This window comes from Haemorhous mexicanus, chromosome 14 (genome assembly GCF_027477595.1).
Source record: "Haemorhous mexicanus isolate bHaeMex1 chromosome 14, bHaeMex1.pri, whole genome shotgun sequence".
Lineage (NCBI taxonomy): Eukaryota > Metazoa > Chordata > Aves > Passeriformes > Fringillidae > Haemorhous > Haemorhous mexicanus.
The window spans coordinates 3,851,180-3,878,119 of NC_082354.1; the positions used below are offsets into that span (position 1 = coordinate 3,851,180).

The window sequence follows — 26,940 nt, forward strand, 5'->3', positions numbered from 1 at the left end:
TCCCAGACAGAGGTTGCTGTTGGCTGGACCTCTCTCATTTCTCACTTTTGAGTCTGCTTCTGATATCAGCATTAAAAATGAGTTGGAAGAAATCAAAGAGCACCCCCTGTCCCCCATCCCCGTGGTATTTATCAATACAGCTGCACCATTTGAAGGCCTGGAGGCTTTGAAGAGATTGGGTTTTTTGGTATCAAATCAGCCATGGTTGTCCCCTCTTAGGCTTTATGGTCATTGAAATATCAGGATTAGCAAGTCTGGTTTTTGCTGCAGAACCTGCTGTTCATCTTGTTCACTTGTAATTTCACACAATCTTTAGTCCTTGAGAGCAAACAAATACTCTGCTGAAGTTCAGTGCCTCCATGCCTTACTCTTACAGTTCACTCTGGTCCAAATCCCTTGGAAGTTGAGGGAATCTTTCAATGAATTCCAGCAGATTTTAAAGACACATCTCTTTTTAAAGAGACTTGAGAGGTAAGAGTGCAGAGAAGCAAGGGAGTGGTCACCTTTCCTACATTAAAGCTGTTAACATATAATAGACATCAGCTAAAGGCTTACAGGTCCATCTTAGGGAGAAGAAGAGTGTTTTGTAAGGAAATCACTTTGTCCAGACTAACCTTATTCTGCCCAAACTACATTTAACTGCAGGGCACTGAGGTGTGAATGTGTTTAGGGCAAAGCTTCAACATTTGTTTTTCCATAGTTGGCAGTTGTTTACCCCTCTCTTGGATACACAGCTCTCTTCTGCAGTTCTGCACAGAGAGGGGCCAAGGTTCAGCAGTTAGAATAATTCTCCTTACAGGTGGTACCTGATCAATCACCTCACGGGTGGCATGTCACTGCTGACCTCTATATTACATTTCACTGTGGTAAGCTGTTCCTTTTCTCCCCCTTCCTTGCAGGCCTTTTCTTCACCCCAGGAACCACGCTGCACTTGAGTTACAATCCATTAGAGGCACCTCCCAGACTGACAGACTTTTAAAACTCTTCACAGGAAGCAGCATGAAAAATCTTAGATGAGCTGGGGCTGTGTTACAGTGTAAATCAAAGTAGAGACAGGACATGAAGTTGGCTTTGCAGAGGTTTCTGTATCAGTTACTTCCCTCCCAGAAGTTATGTGGTCATCAAAGTTTTATTGTGTAGAATTGGTAAAATAATACACTTGTATAGAAAGACACAGCAGTTACTAATTGAAGGCCAGAGGAATAAGTAGAGTGTAACTGTTCCTGCTCGTGTGTTTTGAGAATAGAATTTTTCTAGCAATTCCACGCATGTCAAGTTTGATGGTGGTAATTTCTGGTGCTCTTGATCTGTGAATAGCTGTTCTTGCCATCTTGGTGAATAACAACTCATGTAGTTCATGCCTCAATCTCTCATCTGTCTGATTCCCTTTCCATTCAGAAATCATAGTTGCTCTCCAGCCATACCCAGCCCAGGACCCGAGGGTGCCTTCCAGGCCTTGTTACAGCTCAGGGCTGGATGTAGCAGCAACACCAAATCCTCTGCAAATGACTCAAAGATGGCCATGGCCAGCCTGAAGGTGCTGGGTGCTAAAACCAGGTGGTGAAAGAGCAGCACAAGCTGCAGTACTGCATGTCTGAGCTCACTGTACATGTGGGCAGCAAGGCAGGGCCTCTGCAAGTGCAGACTGAACTCCCAGCCTGACTTTGGACCAACCACTCAACCTTCTGGTACCTTGGTGCTTTCTCCACACATTTCTTGTGATTTTTACGAGGCTTTGAAATCTTTTTGTCTTGGTTTGATCTGTGTTCCCAAACATGTGGTATTGGTTCACTCACTTCCTTTTATTTGATGAGTGTCTGTCAAACACACCTGGAAGTGTCCAAGGCCAGGTTGGACAAGGCTTGGGACAACCTGGGATGGTGGAAGGTGTCCCTGCCCAAGGCAGGGGGTGGAATGAGATGAGCTTTAAACCATTCTGGCATGCTGACTTTGTCCTCTATGACAAGAAATACACTCTCCCTTTTCAGAAATTCCTGTTCCTTGCTCCTGCTCACATTCCTGGCAAACGTCCTCAGTTCCTCTTCTTAGGTTTTTCCTGTTTCTTTGTATTACTGTCTGTTCACTGTAGGGTCATTTTGCCCAATAATGTATTTTATAGACAAAGAGCCCCTCACTTTGGTGGGGACGTTCTGTCTGGCCCCAAGAGCTAAATGCCACTTCTGAGCCCTGCTAACACTTTATTTTTATGCGCAAGAAGAAAAGCTCTGTTAGGCTGGCCCGAGATCAGAGATGCAGGGAAATGAATTCAGGGCCCTGTGCAGTGTGCTGAGTGGATGCTGAGCTGAGCTGAGCTGTGTCTGTACAGGAGGGATAATATCAGCAGCTTCCTGAGCTCCAGCTGCTGCGGACAAAGGGCGCCTGAGTTACAGCCATTCCTGGAGCGAGGAACTTTAAGATGGAGGAATTTTAAAGAATGTGAAGGACAACCTCTTTAAAAATTGTAGGTGGAGCAGCTCCAGGTTTTCCTAAGCCCGAGATTTATTCTCCTACTTTGAATTAGTTGCCGTTGTAGCGCTTATCTTTTGTGCTTTTCAGCACAACCACCGTGACCTTTGTGTGATTGCATAAATTGGCCCGAGCACGCTGGAACAGTTATTAGGAACCCCTTTCTTGTGTTGTTTCCTGAATTCCCACATTGTGGCGTGATGTGTGTATGGAAACTGCTCGCTTCCTCCGCTGGCAGCCGTTCAGATGTGTGCTGGAGCTCCTGAGCACCGGCCTGGGCGGGGAGCTGGGTGAAGGGAGGATACAGGGGGAGAGTGCTTCAAGGAAGAGAGTTTGGATTTCATGCAGCTTTGTTCTTTTGCAGTCCCGATAAGGTTGGTATCTCCAGTTGTGTGGGTTGAACACGAGCAGTGCTCCTGGAATAGGCGGCAGAGGAGCCGAGGTTAACACGCCTCGGGCAAGGCTCGCTGCTCCCCAGTGCCTGCATGAAGCAATGCTTGTGCTTTCCTGATGACTCTGCCTCCTCTCTTTACTCCCATATTTTCTTTGAGCATGTGGGAGGGAGACAGGATGTGTGACTGAAGCACAGTTTATAACTCTTTCCCTTGCTCTAGCTGTGCTAATTTCCCTTACAACGCTGCCCCACTGCATCCAGCAAATGCCGCCTTCAGTAGCTGCTTCTCCACTGCCTGTTTTTTTTCCTTTGGCGTTTCAAACTGTAAGGTTATGGGATGTTAATGAGCTGTTTACATGTGTTTCTGCATTTCTTCCATTAAAACATTCCAGTGAATGAATGTTGGTTATGAGGGGGGAAAAAAATAGTTGTTTATAGATGCTGCATTTGGGATTTCTGTAATTTGACTTCCTGAATTTTTGGCCAAGTCTTTCTTTTCAGTGCTAACATTTGGGAATGTCGGAAAGGATTTATTTGCTCAGAGTGATTAAAAGGTAAATGGCTGAATCATGCCTTCTTTCCTCACACGAAGGCCAAATTTCACAGTGCAAGGATTTGACATGTGGCCAGTTTTTGCACTTTCAGGGCTTTTTTTGGAAACTGGTGGCATCTTAGCCTCAAACCTTGCCAAATTGGTACTGCTTAGTGGGCTTCATATTTGCATGATCAGGCCTTTATGCATTAAATCAGCTGTGGACACCGTGACAGCTGCATTCAGTTTTCTGTTTCGCTCTTTTTTTTGAAATTGCAAGGTAATGACCAGGAGCCAAGTGGAAGCTGTCACTGGGAGATTGTCCTCCTCTGGAGTGCAGGACAGGAACGGCCTCGCTGGGGGAGGATTCCAGTGCTCCCTATGCAAAAGCTGGAGGAGGAGGTGGATTGTGAGAAAGGCAGGGTAGATTGTTTGTACACAAATAAGTCCCTACAGAAGGACCAGTTTGTTATCTCTCAGCCTTGTTTAGACTGGGGCTTTGCCCTGATTACAGGGATGGGGTGAGGAGAAGTTGGTGTTGCTTAGCCCATTTCAGAACAAGAACTTTGCCTCTCTGGTGCAAAGACTGCAGAGCTGACTATGTTACTGCCACTACTAATCCTCTATTAGATCTTCCTAAACAAGACTGCCCTAAGTATTTCTTTTTAGCAGCATTTTGGGATCCTTTTACAGGCTTTTGAATGGGGTCACATGCACAAAGGCGGTGAGTCCATGCTTTGCTGTAAAGGTTGTGGAATGTTTAAAGATAAACTGTTTTAGGAGTTGAAATTCCACACTCTGATTCCAGGCACTAAAGCCTTCAGCAAATGCCACTTCTGAGTGTGGCCACCATCTTTTATCTTGTGATAAAGTGCTGAAACATAGCAAAATCAGAATTGTATTTGGGAAGAACTGAAGTGCCTTCAGTCTCATCTTTCCACTGTGACCATTATTTCCAGCTGTGCCAGAGTAATAGAGGGCTGTGGATATTGCCTATTAGGATAGCCTAAGCTTTGGAAGATCACATGATGTACATTTTGGTTTTAAGTAGAACATTATATACAGGGATCTTCTTTAATACCCTGTCTATATGCAGTTAGGCATGATCAGTCCTTGCCTTGCTTTCATTTATTTTCAGCATTTGGCCAGCAAAAATGGGGGTGAGTCCTGGGCTGGTGTACATTGCTATAAACCCATTTCAGTCCAGTGGCTTGGCAGGTTGGTTGGGTGGGGCTGACTCCTGTCGGTGCTTCCACAGCTGCCCAGGTGGCTCCTACTGCAGAGGGACCAGGGCTGTCCTGGGGGGCACTGGGCACAGCATCACCAGCCAGGCCGGGGGGGGATTGTCCTGCTGTGCTGCGCTCTGCACTGGGGTGTTCTCACCTCGAATGTTTTGAGCCGTTTTGGGCACCACAGTCTAAAAAAGATACGAAGCTTTTAGAAGAGTGTACAAAGGAGGCTACGAGGATGGGGAAAAGTCTAGATGGAAACTCTTATGAGGAGTGGCTGAGGGCACTTGGTGTGTTCAGCCTGGAGGAGACCTCGTTGTGTCTTCAACATCCTCCCGAGGCGCAGTGGAGGGGCAGCTCCGATCTCTGTGAGCACGGGCAGGAGCCAAGGGAGCGGCTGGAGCTGTGTCAGGGAGGCTTAGGTTGGGTATTCGGGAAAGGTTCTTGCCCCGGTGGGTGCTGGGCACTGCCCAGGCTCCCCAGAGAAAGGGCACAGCCCCAAGACTGCCAGCGCTCCGGGAGCGTTGGACACCGCTCCGGGCACAGGGTGGGGTTGTTGGGGTGCGTGCGCGGGGCCGGGATCCGCAGCGCTGCTCCCCGCGGCTCGGGCAGGTCCGTGTGTCCGTGTGTCCGTGTGTCCGTGTGTCCGCACACAATAGCGGCGGCGGGCGGAGCGGAGCGGAGCGGGGGCGGTGCCGCGGGCGGGGCGGGCCCGGGGGCGGCGGCGCTTCCTGCCCGCCCCGGCCCAGCGCTCCCGCGGGCCGCCCGCGCCCTCAGCAGCGGAAGGAGGCGGAGGAGGGAGCCCAGCCGCCCGTGCCGCCCGCTCCGCTGCGCTCCGTGCCGCCCAGCCCGCCCGGTGCCGCTCCGCCGCCGCGCACAGGTAACCGGAGGAGCAGCGAGCGCAGCCGAGCCCGCCCGGGCGCGATGCCGCGGGCCGCCCTTCGCTGCCGGGGCCGCGGGCGCTGCCACTGCCCCGGGCGGCGCTGCCACTGACAGCCGAGCTGCCACCGCCGGGACGCGGACTTTCCCCTCTTTGTGTTTATTCTGCCGCTCTCGAGGTACCGCTATCCTCCTCCCAGCGACCGCGGGCAGGTCCTGGCTGACTCTGGGATTTTTTTTTTTACCCCCCCTTCCAGCTCGATTGCCTGTTCTGAAAGTATATTTATTTTTAATAAAAGAAAAAGTCGAGCTGTAAATCCAGTTTGTATCATATTCCCCGTACTGTGGAGTCCGGTTTACTTCTGCGTTTAAAAAAAGTTTACTCCCCCTCCTCCAGTTTTATTGACACTGAGGATGAAGAAGGATTTGCAAATGAAAGCGCCTTGAAATACAGCATCTTTTGGAGAGAGCTCTGCAGTTCTCCAGCCCGTTAAATCTCGAATTCCACCCTTTGCCCCTGCTGAATCCACTGTTCTGCCCTTTACTCTCTGGGGTAAAAAACCAAACAACAACAACAAAAACCCGAGGGGAAAAAGAATACCTTTGGCAGCAGGGAAGCTTTGTGTGACTGACCCAACGAGCTACAAGTGTCCAGTTTCTGAAAAGAAGAAAACCCTTTTGTCTTCAGCAGATCAGTAGGTAAGAGATGTGCTCATGCTGCAAGGGACTCTGCATTCTTTCTCCGGCCTTAACCTGGAGTTAGACTGGCTCTCTTCTCTGTCAGCTTTTGTCCATCACTTATCTCTCCTGTAAAGTTTGCTGTTTATCTTGCAAAAGAAAAAAAGAACGAAATATGCTCATCCACCTATTTCACCAGTAGTAGTAAATTGCCAAAACGAATAGTGATGTACTTGTGTGTAATTGGATTGAGTAAAACTCGGTGGAAGTCGCTGAAGTGGGTTTGTGTCAGGCTGTGTTTGAAAGCAGCCGTTTCTTGTGGTGCTCTTTTCTTTTGAGAAAATAATTGCAGTCATTGTGCTTGTAATCCACGTGTTGAGATTGTCTTTGCTGGTCGTGCTGCACAGAGGAGCATCTATGTGCATTTCTGTATCACACGTGCAAACAGGGCTGCCACCATCGGCTGATTTCTTGTTTCACACTGGAATTTGTTTTACATTAAGTGCTTTACTGCTGTGTCACAAGGTGCAAAAGTGTTGCACCCCTAATTAGCACGCCTTAACAGATTATTGAACAGGGTCAGGAGCACGCTTGGCACAGTGCACAGTGAAAATGAGGGGATGTTTTCTTTGTTTTGAGATTTTTTCTTCCCGAAGTAAGACTGAAAACGCAGCAGGGACATGTGCACATAATAACTGGATGGAGGCCCAGTCTCTGTGCAGGGAAACATATTTTGCAGAATACTCCTTTCTGTAGGGGCCAAGTGCTGAGTGTGTCCTGGTTTACAAGTGATAATACCACAGTGAATGTCTCATTTTCCTTCTCCCCCAGCTCTGTGCCCATTCCTCCTTCCTTCTTTGCTAGCAGGCATTTCTTCAAGGGAAGGACCTGTGGAATTTTGTGTGGCTGCTAGTGGGACTCCTTGTGTCAGGGAGGATTGTATTGTTCCCTGTGGAATCACACAGCATCCCCCAGCAGGAGGAACTGCCTGTTCATGTGGTGAAACCAGCCTTGACATTGAGCTCTTCCCCGCTGCGTGGGTTTTTCCTGTGGATGATACAGGAAATGCTACATATTGGTCTGTCCTGCTCCCTGTTCCTCTTTCTTTTTTAAGTTTTTTTTTTTTTTTTCCCCTTCCCTGGAGGGATTTGTGTGGGAAGAGAAGGTGGAATAGGTGGGGCAGCAAGGCAGCGTGCTGTGAGCTGCTGGACCCTCGGAGACCTGGGGGTGCCCCAGTCTCTGCTGAGGTGCGGCAGCCACTGGGGCACCTTGCGAGGGGACTGGGGCAAGTGACTGGCCAGGATCCCTCCTGGGGCAGAGGACAGGGTCTTGGTTTTGGCTGCTGTCTCACGTTTTTCTGCTTGACTGTTTCAGGGCACTGAGCCTTTTCTACCACGTCAGGTTGGGAACACAAGAGCTGTGTTCTCGAGCTTTCCCTACGGCCTCGTGCTGCTCCCATGTGAGCCATGGGCAGCATCACCTCGGTTTTTCAGGGCTGCTGTGAAAGCATGAACTCTCCCATCAGGCCCATGACCCTGTTAAATCTCTGGGTCAGACTTTCACCAGGGTTACCTCAGTGACTGCTCCTCGAGGGAGCAGGGTCACGAGCTGACCCTGGAAAAATTTGTGCTGTAGTTGAAGTTGCAGGTTCATCTGGGACACCTGGTCTCCCTCTCTTTTATTTCCAGGACACTTATTTGCAACATAACCCCATCCTTCAAAGATTCCTGGGAGCCAGAAAGACAATGTAGAATGATTTATTTTTCTTGAGGAAAGGGTTGGATTTCCAGATGGAGGGAGTGGGTGCCTGCTCATCCCATAAGTGCTTTGCCTTTTGGATTCTGGAGGTTTTTGCAGGCAGTGCCAACTGCCCTGGGGAGGGGGCTGGAGGCAGAGTGGCCATGTGGTGGGATGTGATCTTGGAGTTTGCCATGACACTTGAATTTACATTGTGCTGGCTGGTTAATGTGCTGATAGGATGGTTCATCATCCTGCCTGCTCCTGGTGACACACAACATCAGATTGTGCCATAAACGTGGGACAAGCAAAGCATTCCCCTTTCCCAGAGCACACTTTGGACTAATGCTTTGCGGCAGAGAATGCCACAGCTGGGCCACAGGGTTTTCATATGCCTGATAGAAATGTATAAAAATTCTGTGGCCTCTAATACAGCTCAAAGGGCAGCTGATTTAGACGTGCCTGAGTGTTGAGGTCAGGAGATCACATTCCATAGGTTACTAGATGAAAGTGCTTCAAGAGGGTATAGCATAAATATTTGATTCATGTAGAAGGGATTGGTGCAAATCCTTTTGTTCCTTCCCCAAAGATGTTCTGGAGGAAAAGCACTGTTAGGAGGGAAAAAAAACCCAAACCCACTGAACAACAGAAAACTTGTAACTTCTTTGTGCTGCAGGAAGTTGGATGGTAACATAGTGTATTATTGCTGAATTCCACTAAAATTCTTCTCGTGGGATACACGGTCTTGGAGAACTCTGAAGGGAACTAATGTTTTTAAGTGTAAAATGACTCATAATGCATGGGCTCTTGAGGTTGGGTTTAACATTGTATGCAAACATTGCCAGCTGGTGGGGATCTTTTGGGATAAATAAGAACTGTATTTGCACAAGAAGGCTTGAATGATGCATTTCAGATGCATCCTGATTAGCATAAGCCATTCACTTTGCAAAAGAATAGCCAGAATCCCAGAAGTGGAGATAATTTAATAGTTCTCTTGTTCTCTTTAGTCTGTCTTGCATCAGCAGACTGACCAATCTTTTTGTTTATTTAGAAATAAGGTTGCATTGCTTTGCTGCTGCATTTTCCTAACGACAGTGAAATTCAGAATTTGCAATCCCCAAGTTCTCAGAGCATAAATGCTTCTCCCACTTCTAGCCCTTCCTTTTGTTTCCAGTTGAGTGTAATGTGATTTTTTTTTTTTTTTGGTGGTTGTTTTGATAGAACAACTCGCACCATTTAATTCTTCCTAGGGCTCAGCACAATGATGCCTTGCTCCATGGCTGGGGCTCACTGTCACTGCAATGAGCAAACAGCTCAAGGAAAATTTGAGCTCATTAAAGCTTAATTTTCTTAATGTGGAGTAAAATATGAGCTTGGTTTAGATTGTTGTAGTAATGTATACACAGGAATAGGTCTTCAATTTTTGAATTATCAACAGTCCAAGAGTGTGTTAATGTATAAATACTTCTGGCAGTGAAAGAATTTGTCTGTTTATACCCCCCTTGTGGGGCAGAACTCCTTGTGCACTTTTTGTTTCATTCTTACTAGTGGCTTTTAAAGAGCTGCAGAGCTCTGACCTGCAGGGAAGACAAAACCCAGTATAATAAAGTTCTTACAAGTTCAGAGTATGCATTAAACTAAAACCTGGCTCCAAACACCTGTAAATGATGAGATTCTCTCTTTGGTGCAGAATATGTTGTGTGCTGGGCTCTGTTGTGAATTAAAAGGAAAATGATGACCTTGTTCTTGGCAAAAAATTCTTGGATTAATGGATGTTCCCACTTTGGGCTGAAGTGTAAAGGCTTTCAGAATAAAGTAAGATGCCTGTTTTCTTCTATCTGGCTGTTGTTGCACATTCCCACATTTCAAGGTATTTTCAGACACTCACTTTTGAAGAAGTCCTCTCAAAGGGTTCAAAGCAGCCTTATGGATTTTTTTTCTTCTTCTTGCTATTGTGGACGATCTAGTGGGAGTGGAATGTCCTTGGTTGCCAATGTTTGCTGCTAGGTATCCCCCTTCCATGGAGACCAAGTGTTTATAAAAGTGTGAGAACAGCCATTCTTGGGGATTGGCAATAAGGTCCAGGCTCTCTTTCTCCTCTTCTGTCCACTGAAATACAAGAGAGGACTTGGTTCCTCATAGAAGTGTTCCAAGCTGCCTGTTGCTGGGGTTATACACTTGCAGGAAGCACTAGAGGATTTGTCAAAGTGATTTAGTCCATTGTGTTGAATCTGGGCCACAACCCATTTCTCTAAGCTCATTCCTTTCAGGAATTCTTTGCTTTTCTTGCTTTCTGATGAGTAGGTACTTTCTAGGTTAGGCTTCCACATACCCTGGCACCTGATCTTCTCTCTGCACGTGCCCCGTATGTGGCAGCAGCATCATATTGTAGACTTAAATCATTGTCTTTTATGAAAGAGCAGGCACCTGTGTGCCCTGTGAGTCCAGTCTGGCTGCAGGAGTTGTTAAACCCTTTTATACAGGAGAGAGTGTATTCCCAAGCAGCTCTGGAATGCAGTGCTGGCCACAGGAAGAGCTTCGTGCTGCAGCCTCCATGGCCATAACTTCAGCCTTTCCAAAAGCATTTGGTCCATGCTTTGGACAGATCTGACACTGGAGCTGTGTCCATGTGAAAGTAATGGGCTGTATGGAGAACTCTAAGGTCAGCAAATATCCAAATCTTGCATATTACCTACTCTCCAGAGTAGCCTTGAAATGTTGTCTTCAGGACAGGAAAAAGATCCAACAGCTTTGGGGGAAAGTAGTGTGAAGTTGTTCCTAGGAGCAATAATTTTTTTAACATGCAATATAGTCTTTTCTTACTTGCCTACTGTGCCTGTAAATGAAAGGAATTTTTCATGGTTGATGGAATTTGTGTTTACATGGACACTTGGATGTAATTTTAAAAGTAAGAATAGATTTAAAACATACCTGTGTATAAATGGCCATTCAGGGCAAACCAGGCATTTGATGTCAGCAGGAGCTTGGTGCATGAGAAGTGAATAGGAATAGAAAATGAAATATGAATTAAAAAAACCCCCTGAGAGCAGAATTCAAAGACCTGTGGAAACAAACCCTTCAAAGCTTTAAAATACTGTCTTAGTAGAGTGGAGAGGTTTGTGTGAGGAGCTCAGCCTAGGTGCAGGAGGAACGTGTGTTGGAGTCTCCCTGGGATGGAGCTGTGGGTCCCTGCTGGTGGTTGTTGGATGTGTCATGCTTGTCCTGGGCAGCTCCCACAGGGCTTGGCTGGCCCTGGAAAAGTGAGGGCTCCCTCCTGTTCCCAAGAGCTGAGTGTCTCCTCTGGTCCTGGCAGGCACTCTGCATTCTTGGTCCTGCAGAAGGGCTTCAGAGATAAATGCTGCCATTCAGACTTGCTGCTTTTTTACTTTCTCGTCCTCTCTGAGAATGACTCTTGTCTAGTTTGGTTGTGTATCAGCTTAAAATAACTTTTTTTTTTTTAAATACTAAATATTTGAAATTCTTTGGGAGTTTGGAGAGGTCTTGATCATTTTCCTTGGTAACCACTGTTGGGCTAAGGCTCATCAGTATTGGTCACAGTATAGAACCAGACTTTGTGTAAATGACAAAGAAGTTTGCTGATCCAATAAAATTGGTTTTTAAAGGCTTATTTGTATTAGCAAAGCACTTACAGTGTCCAATTGTAGACCAAGATGTTGTTGAACAGTTCTCTTATATGGATGTTTATGAATTAAGGCAGTTTAGGATTTTGTTTAATGAGTTAATTAGCATTTGTAAGACCTCGTCTAAGAGCTGTGTCACGGTAATATTTTCTTTAAAATGTTTTGTGTCTCTACACAACTTGTTTTTTGAAAGAATTACTTAATATATTAGGATTATTTACTGTAACCCTCAAGGAAAGTAATTCCACATTTCAGTGACTTAGTTCCCATCAGGGTTTGGTGGACTTTTCTTGCTGTTCTAATTTGGGTGGTTCTGTGTTCAGCTGAAACAAATTTGATTGCTTCATACTGGGGCTAGCCTGTCTTGTTGTGGGGCTTGGGAAAATATATTTTCCTTGTTTTTCCCATTGTCTTTTGGAAAAGAAACAAAGCTGAAACCTCCTCTGTATTTTTGGAGGGCCAGAACTTAAAACCAGTGTGAGATGGCATCCCTTCCTGTGCTGGGGGGTTGGAATGAGATGGGTTTTAATGTTCCTTCCAACCCAGACCAGTCTGGGATCCTGGGATAGCCTGTGGAGGTGCACAAGGAGGTAGTAATCTGGAATTTTCTGGAGTCATCACAGCTGAATGCTGATATTTGTGTTGGGTAAAAACAAATTTGGAACACTTTTTACTGTAAGTGAAGAAGGCTGAAGAGACCAAGAGCCATTACATAGCCTGTTCCACCCTTCCTTTGGGTAAGATCAGGGATCTGTGGAGAGCAGACACAAAAGAACACTCCAAAGTTAGATGAGAAAGAGCAGCTTTTGCTCTCATCGAGTTGGGATTGGGTGTGGAACACTTGGATATTCTTTAGAAAAGAAAAAGTTATAAAAAGAGCTTAGCACTGCTGGGGATAGAGTGGATTTAGCATGTGCTGAAAGCCCAGTGGATTTCTGATTTGGGGGAGCAGGGATGGCAGTAGGAACTGTGCGTGGGACACTGCTGGCCCCATCCCCTGCTGCTCAGGGGGTTTGAAGGGAGCTTCCATGGAGCAGTCTCAAAAGGCTGGGATGGAGTCAGGGCCCAGGGTGGTGCAGGGGGAGGCAAACTGCAGGATGTGTTCCCTTGGGAGCCCAGGACAGCAGCTTTTCCTGCCTGGAGAGGCTCTGGCACTGCATTCCTCAGGCAGGGGAGAGCTGAGTGCATTTCCTGCACAAGCCCTGCTGGCATTGACTGAGCTCTCAGGGGGAGCAGGGAAAGTTAATCACCTTGGATTTGTGCTCCAGGAGCTGTGTGTTACCTCTGCTTTCTGTGCACTCAGTGAAGTTCATTTTGTTCATTAGGGCTCTGAATCTTTAACTATTTTTCTGCAGCTGCTGAGGATCCTTTGCAGAAGTATCTTCTCCAGCTGTAGAAAACACTCAGAAGGTTCTTTTGCCTTCTGCTTGCACAAGTCCTGGGGTGCCAGCATCCCTGATCCATTTAGGCAGGATCTGTGCTTGCTGTTACTACAGAAAATCTTCCTAGCAGTGAAGAAGTTTCTGTTAGGAAGGCAGAAGTCGTGCTGGTGTGGTTTACACGAGGTTTCCTAAGCAATACACCTAAACCCAATTATTTCCTACTGTAACTGCATCTGTTTTAGAGTGGTTGCTGGAATACTCACATTGAAAGAAATCAATTCCTTGAGTGACATAGTTGTGGCAACAAAAAACATCAGTATAGGCCAAGACTTAGCCAGTCACCACTGTGCTAAAATGAATGGAGTAATATCTTCCTCCCAGTGTGGTGGTGAGGCTCAATTAATCATCTTATAGGTAATTAAAGGTTTTTTTACAAGGTGCATATGAAAAGCCCAGGTGGTTATGATAAAAGAACAACACCAAAACCACTCTTATAACATCCTTGCTGTCTAAAAGTGCAGTGGGCTGGATCTTCTGAAGGGTTTCAGTTTTCATTCATATTTTTAACCCATGGCACCCGCTGAGATCTCTCAGTGGTGTTGGGCTGTCCCAGTACTGCACTGGGTTTGTGCCCTTCCTTGGGCCACAACATCTCTGGCTGATAACTGGCAATTTACCTGTATTTTAGCTGTTTCTTTTTCTCAAGGAAACAAAAAGCAGACCTGAGACCAAAGGAGGGGCATTACTGCCTGCTTTCTGGATTCTGTGAAACAGCATTCTGAAATAAGAAGAGCTCCTCCATATGGGGGCTTAAAATAGTTTAAATTGTGGTATTGCTAGAAAAAGCCAGAAAATTCCATGCTAAAGTTAGGCCATAGTGGTTGTTTTCTTCTCTGCATCCTCCTCCACCTACCTTTTTTTTCATTTGTGTCAATTTATGATATAAATTTTCAGGATGTCACAGCTGACGTATGAGGAAAAGCTACCTTAAGGTGGCACAAAGTGGATATATCTCTTTGAGGATCATTTTCCCATTGTTCTCAGGGCTGCTTAAGCTTTTAGCTTCGAATTTTGACTTTATTTTTAATGTAGATGGTGATTCCAATTTTTTTTTTTTTTTTTAATCTCAGCAGCAATTAAAAGAGTCTGATCCTATCTGTTGGGACAAATGATGCACTGTCAACATTTTGCTCCCTTCTGATAATGCACATGAAACTGGTTTGCGTGTTTGAAGATTACATTTTACTCTCACATGGTTTTCATTATCTGAGAGCCCCGAGGAGAGGCCTGGACTAAATCAGGGAAGGAATGGAGAAACCACACAATGCAATGAAACTGGTGCTGAGGCATAGTTGGGATAGTTGTGGGACAGGGGCTGCTGACGACAGAAGCAGGGCGCTGCCTGAGTGCCAGCAGCAGCCAGAAGTGGAGCATTCTCAAAACACAAAACAAAGCTTGATGTTGAATTCAAACTGCAGCTTGGGCTTGCAGCAATTCCCCAGTTCTGCAGGGATAATAACTGGAAATTGCTGAATTTTGAGGCAGATGAATCTTGCTTGCTCTGTGCTGGGAGGCAGCCCTCTGAAATGAGACCTGGTGTGGCTGAAGCTGCGTGAGCTTGAGCTGGTTTTAGCAAGAAGACATCTAAAAGGTGAGATCTTGGCCTTTCTGGAGTTGGTAGCAGAGCTTCCATTGCCTGTGCTGGAATTTGTGTTTCATTAATTATGCAGAAATGGCAGTACCTGCCCCTAAAGGGTTGTGACTCTGCAGATGTGTGAGCAGTGTTAGGCAGTTTAATTGAGTGGTGTGGTGTTTTAATGTAGAAATATTCTGAATAAAAACATCTAGTTTTCCTATTAGACTGGTATATTCAGAATAAATCATCCTGCTCCTGTCACTTTTAAAATTTTAGGGAGGAACTTGAAATCCCAAAGCATTCTTTTCAAAGTGCTTGAAAGCCACTACACATTCCTATTTATACTGGGCTTTGTAAGTATTTATTCTTTTTTCCCTTTGTAATATAAAGCCTAAATTAAGTTGGTGAAGATTATAGGAACTTCCCTGTGAAGAAATTGATACTTTTTAGTGAGGGGAGCAGTAATTCAAAGGTCAAGTAAGGTCTTGTCAGTTTTTTCCTTTCAGATGTAATTTAGAGGGGATCTTCCCCTGGTGATGTCTCGACTTATTTATCTCCAGCCAGGCCAAGCAACTTGCTGCCTTTTCTTCAGCCTGCCAGGCTTCCCTGTGCCTGGTGCCAGTGACACGACTGTTTGAGGGGCAGGATTAGGGACAGTCTAATCCTTGCTCAGGTGGACTCAGTTTGGCTGGGAGAGTTGGTAAAACCAGGACCAGTCTTTGGTTGTCCTCCTGGCCTTTCCTTGCTGTAGCACGATGATCTAATACAATGGGTATGCATCTTATTTGCCCCCCTCCGGGTGACATTGTTCTTGTTTTTCGTTAAAAGAAGGAAGTTTTTCTTGTTTGCCCGGTGACTCTGCCCTTCTGGAATGAAGATGAGTAATGCTGGCAGCACTCCATGCACCTGCTGGCTGCCACCCTCCGGGATCACCTGAGCCACGGGCAGCAGATGGAGGCAGGCAGGGCCGGGAGGGTTGAATGGGAGCTGTGGAGGTGTTTATGGTTGGAGTCTGGAACCTCCTCCTGGTGAGGAGCAGGTGCTAAAGTGATCTCACAACGCTGGGACTTGTTGAGTGCTGCCTTGCAGGTCTGGGTGTTGGCGCCAGACGTTGGGAATCTTTATTCTCCAGGACTAGCCTGGTGTGTATTCTCTCCCTTCTCCTCCTCCTCCTTTTGGGTAGGACTGGAAGGAAGCAAAGAGCATTCAGTGGTAACCTCCGCTGTTCATTAAATAATTTGGGACCTTGCCTCTGAGTCCCTGATGCTCCCAGCCACTCCACAGTGAGCCTTTGTGCAGGAGCCACCCTTCCAACGACACAGGTTGAGTGATTTCTGCAGGATCAGGGATCAGCCTGCTGGGCTTTGTGCGGGCCATGGAGCAGCAGAGCGTTTCCATTACCCAGGGGTGACTCAGCATGGGAGTATTGCCCAGGGACCTCACAGCTGGTCCTTTCCACACTGTTTCCTGTCCCCTCCTCTATTACAGAGTGCAGGTCTGTCTGAAGAAAGCCCAGCACCTAAAAACCAGCCAAAAACTTCATCTGCCTGGTAGCATCCCATCCCCTGCTGCCAGCCAGGATGGGCAGTATCACGAGCATATCCTTTAAGAAACCACAGAATTGCTTTACAGAATTTACTGGTGGAGTTGGAAGTCTGACACTGGATTGTTTCAGGTGTGAGTGACACAAAACTTAGGAGTAAAACTGAAAGTGTCTAACTGTAGTGCAGCCCTGATGAGGTGGTGAACCTGTTCCCATCCCACCTGATGTGTAAGCTAATTAGCTCCTTGGCTAAGCAGTAATTCTGGGCAAGTATGCACAGGCTGTCCTCACAGGGACTCTTGCATTCCTCTTCGTTTCACAAGCTACAGAAAGATGCTTCTCTTTGCTTGTGAGGTTATTATTGCTCCATGCAGGTTAATTGAGCTATAGCATTAGAGCCACTCATCAAACAGTGGTGAGTCGCTCACTTGTCTAAGCTTGTTTATTTTTATAATGCTGGAAAATATTTGCATGCTGTACAGAAATGTGCTGCTTTGGTTCCCTACAGCCTGGCAGTATTATCATTTTAAATTCTTCATTAATCTTCCTTCCTCACGAGGGACTGGCAAGGTTCCTGTGCATAATTACATGATGTTTAAGTCAGAAGCCTCAGCTACTGGGTTTTTACACAATGCCCTGCAAACATGAGGCTTTTCTTCCTTAAATAGTACCTACATTATACCCATTTTCTGTCCATTCTTGATCTCAGCATGGTGAAGCATTATTTGCAATTCCTGTCTTAGTTCTACCAGTTCTAGGTTGTGATGTTTCCTCCAGAACTTTTCCCTCAAATTACCTGCAGTAATTTCAGACCAAAGTTTAAAATGAGGTGTAGGATGATAAAGCTGCAATGCTTGGGAGCAAATTGCAAAATTGATTCAGCATGGGAAATCTCACTGTGGTTGCTTGGATGAGATTTGATCTAAACCTGAATTTTCCCCTGGAAAAGGTGTTTCTAGGCTTTGTGGCTGTGGAGAGTGCACCATCCAGTCCATACAGTTTGGCAGAGTTGTTGGCAGTCTGATTTCAGCCCTATCAATTATAATAGATGTAGGCTAAACCCCCAAATATGTTTGTTTAAAGTATCTACAGAACCTTCCCAATTTCCTTCCAGCTCTATCATAACTTTTCCAGTGCACCTCACTGATTTCCTCCTCTGGCACAGAGAAAACCGAAATTGCTGGAAGAGCCTGACAAAAAAATAGAGTTTGGTGTCCAAATAAATAACACATGGGCTTCAGCACCAATTGTACTGTTCATTTTTGTGTTTTGTTAATAGAAAAGTTAACTCACTGGCTCTGCCAGGAGTTTCCAGCCTGCTCAGAAAGCAGATTCCAGGAATGCTGCCACCCAAGTTAGTTGCACAAGATTTTCTTTGTTAATTAAAAATAATGGGATAAAACTGGAAAAAATAGGCTACCAGTTGGTATTTAAAGAAAGTGGATTTGTTGGCCAGAATATCTTCATATTGTATCTCAGCCCACCTTTTGCTTTGGGTTTCCAGGTTGATTTCTAGTTTACACCCACACTAAAATTAGTAGTATTCAGTTCCAGCAAATGTTTTCAGTGTGAACTGTGCCCTCCCTCCATCAGCTCAGCAGAATGAGCTGGTAGTGCTGAGGAGTGAAGCTCTGCGTGTGAAATGGTTCCTGGAGCATTTGAAGGAGTTAAACATGCACAGATTGGATTTGTCTGTTCAAAAAAAATCTTTAAGGCAGAATCTCAAGCTGGATTGTATCTTTGTATTAAAAAAATAAACAATTCCCCCCCCCACCTCCTTAGATTTTTCCAGTTGAGACAAAAGAAATCTTTGGGTGGAAAGGCAGCATCATATTGCATAATAAAAGCCTTTTTATACTCTAATAAAAAGGGTTGCTCAGGGCAGCTTGGTTTAAAAAAATTATAAAAAGAAAGAGTCAGTGATGATTCTGGTGTGAGGGGGATGAAGAATCCTTAACTTCTGTTGTGCAACACTGGGAAAAGAGGCTAGAAATTGCTCTAGTTATCTGCTATCTTTAATGCCTGGTTTAAAGGTTCTTACTGCATATTTGCTGGCAGCTGTTTTCAATATATCCCTCTTGAGCTAAGTCACCAGTTAAGAATTTGACATTAGCTGCTTTTTTCAACCACCATCTTGAAGTACCACACCACACAACACTGCCTTGTTCTCTCCTTAGATATTGTTCATGTGCCTTGAAATTGCTGTTGACACCTCAAGTATTTAACTTGCAGATCTGAGATAGTTTTTGTTGGGTGTGGATTTGTGCTGTAATAAGTCAGAGACAGAAGTATCCACGTCTGCATTCCTTCACTACATCTGCTCACTTTATTTTTTGCAACATTCCAGGAAATTAAGCTAAATTATACGTATCAATGAATATTTTTAGTTTTGCTAGTTCTGTTTTCATTGCCTTTCCTTAAAGTATGAACACACTGAGTGCACAAATACATTCCATATCTTTTGCATTGCTTGTCTTTTTCTTTAGGACACCTTCAGTAACTGCTTCTTGTAACATGCCTAAATACACATTGTTCTGTATTCTCCTGCTTCTCCTCTCAATGGTTAAAGTTTCTTTACTGCTTCATATTCTGAAGGAAAAAAGTAACGTAATTAAAGAGTGTTTTGGGAATTAGAGCTGTGCTCTGCAATGTATTTCTGGCATTAGCTCTTGTCAGTGTCCTTTTCTTCCCCTGACTTTCCCAGTCTGTAAAATGAAGCTAATATTCACAAACTGATCATTCTCACAGTCATTTCTGAGGCACAGTGTGTTGAAGTTTATCAAGCATTTCACAGTGTCACAGTCCAGCAGAGGATTTCTGCTGACACGGTTGGAAATACTCAGCACCACTGGCAAAGGATCCATAAGCACAGGGCATCCTCATCTGTGCTGCAGCTTTCATTCTGAGCAAAAAATAAAACAATGGAGTTAAAGAATTAGCGGGTTTTAATCACTGTTTCACTTGGAGGCACAGATGGGACAAAGCATTACTTGGCAACATTTAATCTTGGAGCAGAAATGGTCATGATTAAAGCAGCAGCTGGAGTAGATTGCTGGGGACACGGGGGTTCATTCATCCTAAAGGGATCAAAATTGTTGGGCTCTGGGAGAAAACAAGAAGCTACAAAAGGAAAATCTGAAATATGGGCCAAGGTTTATTATTTTGAGGGTCTCATCTGCTGATTAAAATGATGTTTTCAATGCTTTCCTCAGAATTATTTTGGGAGCGAGGAGAGTATCAAGTGATCTGGCCTGCTGAAGAGGAGCCTGAAGCCGTCTCTGAGTGGAGATCTTGGGTTTGCAGGAGGAAGGCTGAGTGTGTCCCCCCATGTGGCAGAACTGCTCCTCCTCACCAGGGAACTCCAAGTGAAGGACAAAGGTATGTGCCACTTCAAACAGCATTTCAAAGGACTCACATTCCAGGTCAGCTAACAGGGCCTGAATTCCTGCCGTGGTGGGCAGCCTGGAATGAGGTGGATTTTAACTTTCTCTTCATTAAGATTTGCAGAAGGCTTTTGTGTGCCCAGTGGGAGTCCTTGTGTTGCAGGGGTTGGCTGGTCTGAGGGAGCAAACGAGGCGGTTGTGGAGATGCAGCACAAAGCAGACCCTTCAGACATCCCGGTTCTGCCACAGAACAAACTGTTGGGAACGAGTTACCTTCTGCTAAGGGACAGTGTAATACAGAAAAAAGGTCACAAAAGAAAATGCTAAAACACCAACACATGTTCTGCTGTCAGGGCAGAGCTGCAGCTTGGCCAGCGAGTGAGGCTTACTCTCTGTTCTGAGCTGTTCTAGCTCAAAAGTAGCTCTGCTTTCAGTTACATGTCTCAAAGGTATCATTAATTTTTGATATTTCAACTCAGGCAAGGCCAATGGGCCTGAGTTTCCATGACACACTCCTGACTCCACTGGGAGACCGAGCAAAATGTAATTGCTGTTGGTCACTGGTTTAATCTGTACTTAGGATGTGCCTGACATTGGCTCTTTGTGTTTCTCTCATTGGGACGCGGTGTTTTTCCTGCCACTCAGAGGTCTTTTTCTGTTCCTTAGATTAGACAACTCTTTTTCCTCCCCTTGCATTTGCATGCATTCCGCTGAGGGTATTTAGATGTGTGAGGATTTGGTTGCCTTTGTACAGCAGGAAGTTCCCGAGTCCTCACTTGCACCGTGCCTGGGGTTTTCTGCAGCGGGGAGAAGAGGTGCTGATCTCACTCTGGGCATTTCATAACTCTGAAAACCTGCTGGCTAACTAGGTATTCATTAATTGCTTTATCCAAGCCGAGAGATTTCTTTACTTCTTTTGAACCATACGCTATCTCAATGGGCCTCTTTCTTGTTTTTTTCTCTTTCCCTTAAAAGTGACAAGTTGCTGTTTTCACACTTCTATCCTTGTCTGCCTACAAATATGGGAAGTGTATTTCACTGTTGGTAACTCCAAGTATAAAGCAAACAGGTTTCAGGCATTTTTACCATCATCCTGCGAATTCCACGTCTCCTTTTTTCACCCGAGATGCTGTCTGAGGTATTTGGCACGCATCCCTACAGCTTGCAGTGGATTGATTTGCCTATAAACTTTCAAGTCACCTTTCATCACCTTTCTGAGGCTTTGCCCCCCGGGCATGCACGTCTTTCTTAGGTCTCCATGGGCCTTGATGACCCCCATTGTTATGGGAACCTTTGGTAATCTAACCTGCTTTTTTTCTGTATTTCAAGCCTCGCTCCTGAATGTCTCTCCCTCTCGATCCACTCAGGCGCTAATAACCGTGTCTCCTTTCCTCAGGTCAAGGGCAGCTTTTACATTCCACCCAAAAGGCACCACACTTTGAGATGAGGAATTCAGAAGAGCAAGCAGCTACGACAGTTTTACAGCGCCTGCTGCAGGAGCAGCTCCGATACGGGAACCCAAATGACAACCGCAACCTTCTGGCCTTACACCAGCAAGCCACAGGCAATGCCCCCCCTTTCAGCAGCACCGGCAGCCCGGCCTCTCAGAACGAAGGGCTGAGCTCCCAGGACCACCAGCTTGTGACTCATGCTGCCCGCCAGGAGCCCCAGGGCCAGGAGATACAGGTGGACAACAGCATCATGGAGAAGCAGCTCTCGCCGCGGCTCCAGAACAGCGAGGACCTCCCGACCTACGAGGAGGCCAAGGTGCAGTCGCAGTATTTCCGGGGCCAGCCGCACGCCAGCGTCGGGGCCGCCTTCTACGTCACGGGCGTCACCAACCAGAAGATGAGGACTGAGGGGCGGCCCACGGTGCAGCGGGTGAGCCCGGGGAAGGTGCACCAGGACGAGGGACTGAAGGACCTCAAGCAGGGCCACGTGCGCTCCCTGAGCGAGCGGCTGATGCAGCTGTCCCTGGCCACCAGCGGGGTCAAGGCCCACGCGCCCGTCACCAGCGCGCCGCTCTCCCCGCTGTCCCCGCTCTCTCCCCAGCAGTCCAGCGACCCTTACAAAAATTCTGGCTCCAATGAGTTCTACAAGAACTCGGTGCAGCCCCCTTCCCAGCCCAGCATCAAAGGAATGGAGCAGCGGGGGCCTCCCCCAGAGTACCCTTACAAAAACGTGTCCACCCCGTCTATGAACTGCAAGCCTCAGGACTCGGGGCATTTCTATAGTGACCATCGCATGAGCCAGCAGGGAAGATCTGATGGGCCTATGATGAGGTATCAGCATCCTCCTGAATATGGCTCAGTCAGGTAAGAAAGACTTTAAAACAAGCCCTGTGACAGCCACGTAGGGAATGACAACATAAAACTCAGTCCGTCACCCTCACTCCTGAGGCAGGTTTTCCTTCAGCAAAGACCCCATTTTCATTATGTGAGGTGACATGTTGTGTTCAGCTGCAGTCTGTCTGGAAGGACTGTTACCTGCTTCAGTAGCTGACTAGAGAGGCACGATGCTTTTTTACAAAAAAACAAAAAAAAAAAATCCAAAACAAGCCAACTTGTTTTTATGGTATGGGGTAGTTCAATGCTGAGGCTCCAGAGGCTCACAAAAGCTTTGCTGCAAAAGCCAAAGTTATGGTGTGATTCATTGTAGAAACTTGCAGTTATTTCTTGCAAGACTTAAGTTGTTCTTTAATTACATCCTCCAGAAAAAGGTTTTTCTTCAAACTGCATCATGTAGGAAAGGAGAAAGTGAATGAAAGCAATAATAGTGCAGGTAGCAAAAATCACCTCTGAGCGTCCTGTAGAGTTTTTAGAATTTTATTTTCAGTGGCCTGAAGTGTAGGAGAGGAAAATGGAATATGCTTTGTGCCTCATCCCAGGCTTGCTTGTTCAGCTTTAGCTCATTTTTCTTGCTTCATTTGAAATCTCAGCCTGTTCTGGTTCCCTCTAGATAAGGAGCTGGATTTGGCTTGAGTCAAACACTGATGTATGTGTGGGAAGATGAAGTTTTATGAAGGTGGGCTAAAACCCCAGCTTCACTTTACTGTTCCCATACCATCTCATCTCTGCCTGACACCAGCTGGGATCTGCTGTAACGATTGTGGCCTCATTTTGAAGCTAAAAGGGTAATTCAAAGGAGCAACGGGAGGATGTAAATGGAGAGGTCTCTGTGAGTTTGTGTTTGCACATTTTGAGGGGAACATGAAGAAACCGGTCAGTATTTGGGAGCAGAGTCTGAGCTTTAGGGAATTTGAATCTGCTCAGAACCTTCCTAGCCCTATGAGGAGCTATTTTCAGAGTTTGTCCACCATTGTTTGTGATCTGAAATGACTTCAGCAGCATACAAGCCTGATGAAAAGGCCCTTTGATCTGGCTAAATAAATAATAAAGAGGCCAGGAAAAGGGGAAGTAAAGGGTTTAGGGGGGGTAATGATAGTAGAAGCTCGTTGCAAATGTTTTGGCAAATTCAAAGGCTTCAAACCTCTGTGCATACTGGACAGGGAAACAGCTCCTCAGTGGTTCTGCTGCATCAGAAATACTCCTTATGTTATATGCAGTGAGATGTAGCCTGCTTGCTGTTCAAGGGAGAGGTATTTGAAAACACGCCAACAGTCAGCTCCTCTAGACAGGGTGATTTTTGTCTGTATTGGATGGATCCTGGCTGCTTTGAAAGAACATGGTGGGGGGAAGGAGGGGGAGGAGAAAGGTTCAGCTGGCAAGGTTTCCAGTAGGGGAAGCAACTGAAATTTGTCTTCAAAGCACTGGGAATCTAATGAGGTTACTTTTTAACCTAAATAGCTGCACAGAGGAGAGGTTTCCTTTGCAGGCAAATGCTGGAGCAGTAGAACAATTGCAAGACTAATCCATAAATTACAGAGCAGCATAGCAAAGGAAGGCAGCGAGTCCTCTGTTCCCCTCCCTCTCCCACATGCTGTAAGAGAAACTGTCATTTAGACAAGAAACCTTCTGTGTTGCTAAAGGTGCAGCTGGGTGATGGTGTGGGGATTTTAAAAGGCAAACAGCTCCGGGGAGAGCTTTTGCCTCTCACCAGGAGCGTCCTTGCAGTCTCCAGTTTTCCTGCACCGCGGCTCGGCCTTTCTCGGGATTCATTGGCATTGGTAAATGTGTGCATTTTTTGAATTGTGCGTCAAGGAAACAAAGCCCCTTCTCTCTGCTCCCGAAGCCACACCCTTTTCTGCGGGTTTTTCCCCTCATTGTTCGGGGGAATTTGAGGGTGACCTAATGATGCGGTTAAATAAAACTCGTTGAGCAAGATAAACATTGGGGAATTCACAGCATTCTCATGCTTCACCCTCCCCAGTCTGGGAAAGGAATGGGCTGTGTGGTAAGTTTAAACCAGTCTGCAAACAGTTTGCCTCACCTGCTCCTGGGCGGTGTAAGTTTGGGAACAGTGCATGTTGGTAATGATGTTGGTTTAATGTAAATACCGCGCATGCCGGAGGCATCTCTGCTGTTGTTTGGAAATTTTACAGAAAGTTTAGAAGAGGGCTGGCCACATGTGAAGCTCCAGAGTTGAGTTCTCTCCCTAATACTTCAGCTGCACTTGAGCATTGGTAGTGAAAACAACTCTCCAGTCTAAGAGCAGAGCATGGGTGCCTTGGGCTCCGTGTCCTGGGGCTGCAAAGGCTCCTGAGGCAGCACAACGAGAGCTGGAGCAGCTTTGGGTGCAGAGGAAGCTCCTGTCTGATGCATTTTTAAATGCAGAGGAAGGCCCTGTCTGATGCATTTTTAAATGCAGAGGAAGGCCCTGTCTGATGCATTTTGGGGTGCAGAGGAAGGCCCTGTCTGATGCATTTTGGGGTGCAGAGGAAGGTACTGTCTGGTGCATTTCTAGGTCCAGAGGAAGCTACCGTCTGATGCCTTTTTGGGTGCAGAGGAAGCTCCTGTCTGGTGCAGGTTTGGGTGCAGAAAAAGCCCCTGTCTGATTCGTTTTTGGGTGCAGAAAAAGCCCCTGTCCGATGCCTTTTTGGGTGCAGAGGAAGCTCCTGTCTGGTGCAGGTTTGGGTGCAGAGGAAGCTCCTTGTCTCTGATTCAAGCGCCATCCTCTGTCTGGAGCCCAAGTGACTGAGCTCCTGCTGTGGTGATTAATCCCATCGAACTTCACAGAAAGTTTTTGAGAGGGAGGTCTGCAGAATTTGTCCCATAATTAGTAAATCACTGTGTGCACTTCGTTCCCCTGAGCAGCATCAAAGTGGGGGCTAATCAGGTGTGACTGGGCAGCAGAACAAAAATTCCTGGGTTTGATTTCGGCTGTGTAATGGAGTGGAGCCTGCTCCCTCCCGCGGGCAGCATTTCCTGGTTTGTGCAGGAGGGGAACTGGAGCTTCTTGAACATGAAACAGGCAGGAGAAGCTGGGAAGGCATTAGGAAAAACCCTAAGGAGCCAGAGACCTTTCCTGGTCCCTTCATTCTTGGGCCTTCCCCACTGTGCTGCTGTGCCACAAGCCTTGTGTGTGACCCTGTGTCCTGGCAGCCCGAGCACCCCATGGCTGCAGAGCTGCCCTCACTCCCTGGCTCTGCCTTCCTGCCCCAAGAGCTCAGCTCACCCTGGTGGTTGCAGAGCCATAAATCCAGCTTTGTACTTGGCCTCTCTGGAGTTCCCCTGCTCCATGCCAGAGAGCAGAAATTCCTGCGTGGTGCACAGAGAAGTGGCCATCAAAGTTATGCTTTCAAACCCAAACACTTGTGGGGATAATTGCTCTGAGTTTTGCTCTCCCCCTGCGTTTGGTTTATTCAGGTCTCTGTGACACTGAGGCAAATGGAAGGAGATTGTGTAATTTTGTTGTGTATGTGTTTTGAGAGTCTGCATTTTTTCTAAAGTGGTTGGTTCAGATAAAATTGTGATTGCTATTGCAGGGTTACCTGAGGACTCATTCTCTCGTGGAGGGAATTTTCTGCTACCATTTTATCAGCAATACTGTTAAGTGACACCAATAGCCATTTTTACCTTTACATTTTGCAGTGTAGCATAAAAATACTGAAAAATCCAAGTTGTGTTTGTTTACCTTTCTGACTCTCTCCACCCAAAATTGCTTTACCAGAGAAATAAATTCTTCATTTCTCTTGTTAATATGAAGAAATCCCAGAGCCAGGTATTTGTTACCCACAAAATGTATGTAAGTATTTTATAAGACAAAATTGTAAGCAGTGGGCATGCCAAAAAGTTCTTTAAATGTGTATGTAAAAGTCTGCATGCCAAATCTTAAAAAGTCTGGTGTCACTGTGAAGTTACTAGGATTTTAAAATACAATTTTTTTAAAGATTATTTTTTTAAAATATAATTTTTAGGATGTATTGATCCAGCTGTGCTGTCTCATTCTGCAGGGAATTTAAATGCATTTGTGGCATTTTGGAAGCCCTAATGCTGTTGGTAATGCCACAGAACTAGAGGCTCCAAGCTCTCATGTTCTAGCTTGAGCCCACAAGATTGGTATAATTTCAAGACTATGAGAGGCTTTGGATGTGAGTGCCAAGATGCTGGAATTCTTGGAAATGTATCCTGTTTAGAAATACTCAGCCATGATTTCCTAGAGTTGTTCTTTACAATAGGTTTAAAAAGAAAGGATCATTACAAGGCATGTCAGTTCCACTGGCCCTTCAGAATTAAAGTGCTGCTGTTGTTTTTCTTTGGCCATCATTTTGTTCATCTCATTGGTGCTTAGGATGGCAAGGTTCTGCCACTGGGTCTCTGTTGACAGAATAACAAGATGTTTTTAGTCAAATAGCTCAAAATGTTAACATTGGCATCTAAATCATCCTCACAAGGCTTTTAAGATTAACTCACTGACACCAGTCTCCCTGAGTAACTGCTCCAGGTTGTTTTCAGACTGGAAAATAATGTTTTGTAGGTTGAAAATTGGTTTTTTTGCACCCATGAGGCAGACTGGCAATGTATTTCTTTTTGATCTGACTCTGAGGGTCATCACAGATGAAATGTCACAGCAAGGTTATTCCCTAATTGATTACAACATCAAAGCAGAGCTGTGGTGATAGGTAAAGAATAAACTCAGGGAGGTGAGTGGTTTGTGAGGATGCAAAGTTTTAACTCTGCACACAACTGGGTGAGCTAAGAAAGCAGCTGGAAACCACCTGAGACAAACCAGGTGACCTTGAGCATGGCCTGTGATGGTTTTGCCTCATTCTTCATTATGAGAACTGGCAAATGAAGTTAATGAAATCAGTGCAACAATAAGTAGAGCTGCCCCCCTGGGAGGAGAAGAACAAAATTGCTGCTACTAAACTGAACATTCCTGAGGAAATTAATTGCACATCACTCTTCTGCATGACCCCTGAAATCCTCATGCTGCAAATGATCATTTCTGGGGAAATACAGCTCCTGAAATGATGCTGCTGGCAGGCACCACAGTCACCTGAATGTGAGGAGGAGAGAAACAGTAGCTGGAGCAGTGATT

The 26,940-nt window shown here is 45.9% G+C and overlaps 1 protein-coding gene across 3 annotated transcripts in view; it reads left to right on the forward strand.

The window, feature by feature from the left end:
* Positions 1 to 2,733: 2,733 nt before the first annotated feature.
* The window catches only part of AMOT (angiomotin), a 51,887-nt gene continuing 27,680 nt past the window's right edge, over positions 2,734 to 26,940 (forward strand). Inside the window, exons 1-3 of one of the 3 annotated variants that reach the window (XM_059858927.1) lie at positions 2,734 to 2,840; positions 19,330 to 19,495; positions 20,897 to 21,815. In XM_059858927.1, coding sequence (XP_059714910.1) covers positions 20,944 to 21,815 — 872 coding nt within the window. In that variant the 5' untranslated portion in view covers positions 2,734 to 2,840; positions 19,330 to 19,495; positions 20,897 to 20,943. Of the gene's footprint in view, positions 2,841 to 5,409; positions 6,200 to 14,418; positions 14,590 to 19,329; positions 19,496 to 20,896; positions 21,816 to 26,940 lie in introns of those variants that run through there. The other 2 variants (XM_059858925.1, XM_059858926.1) reach the window with 2 other exon arrangements.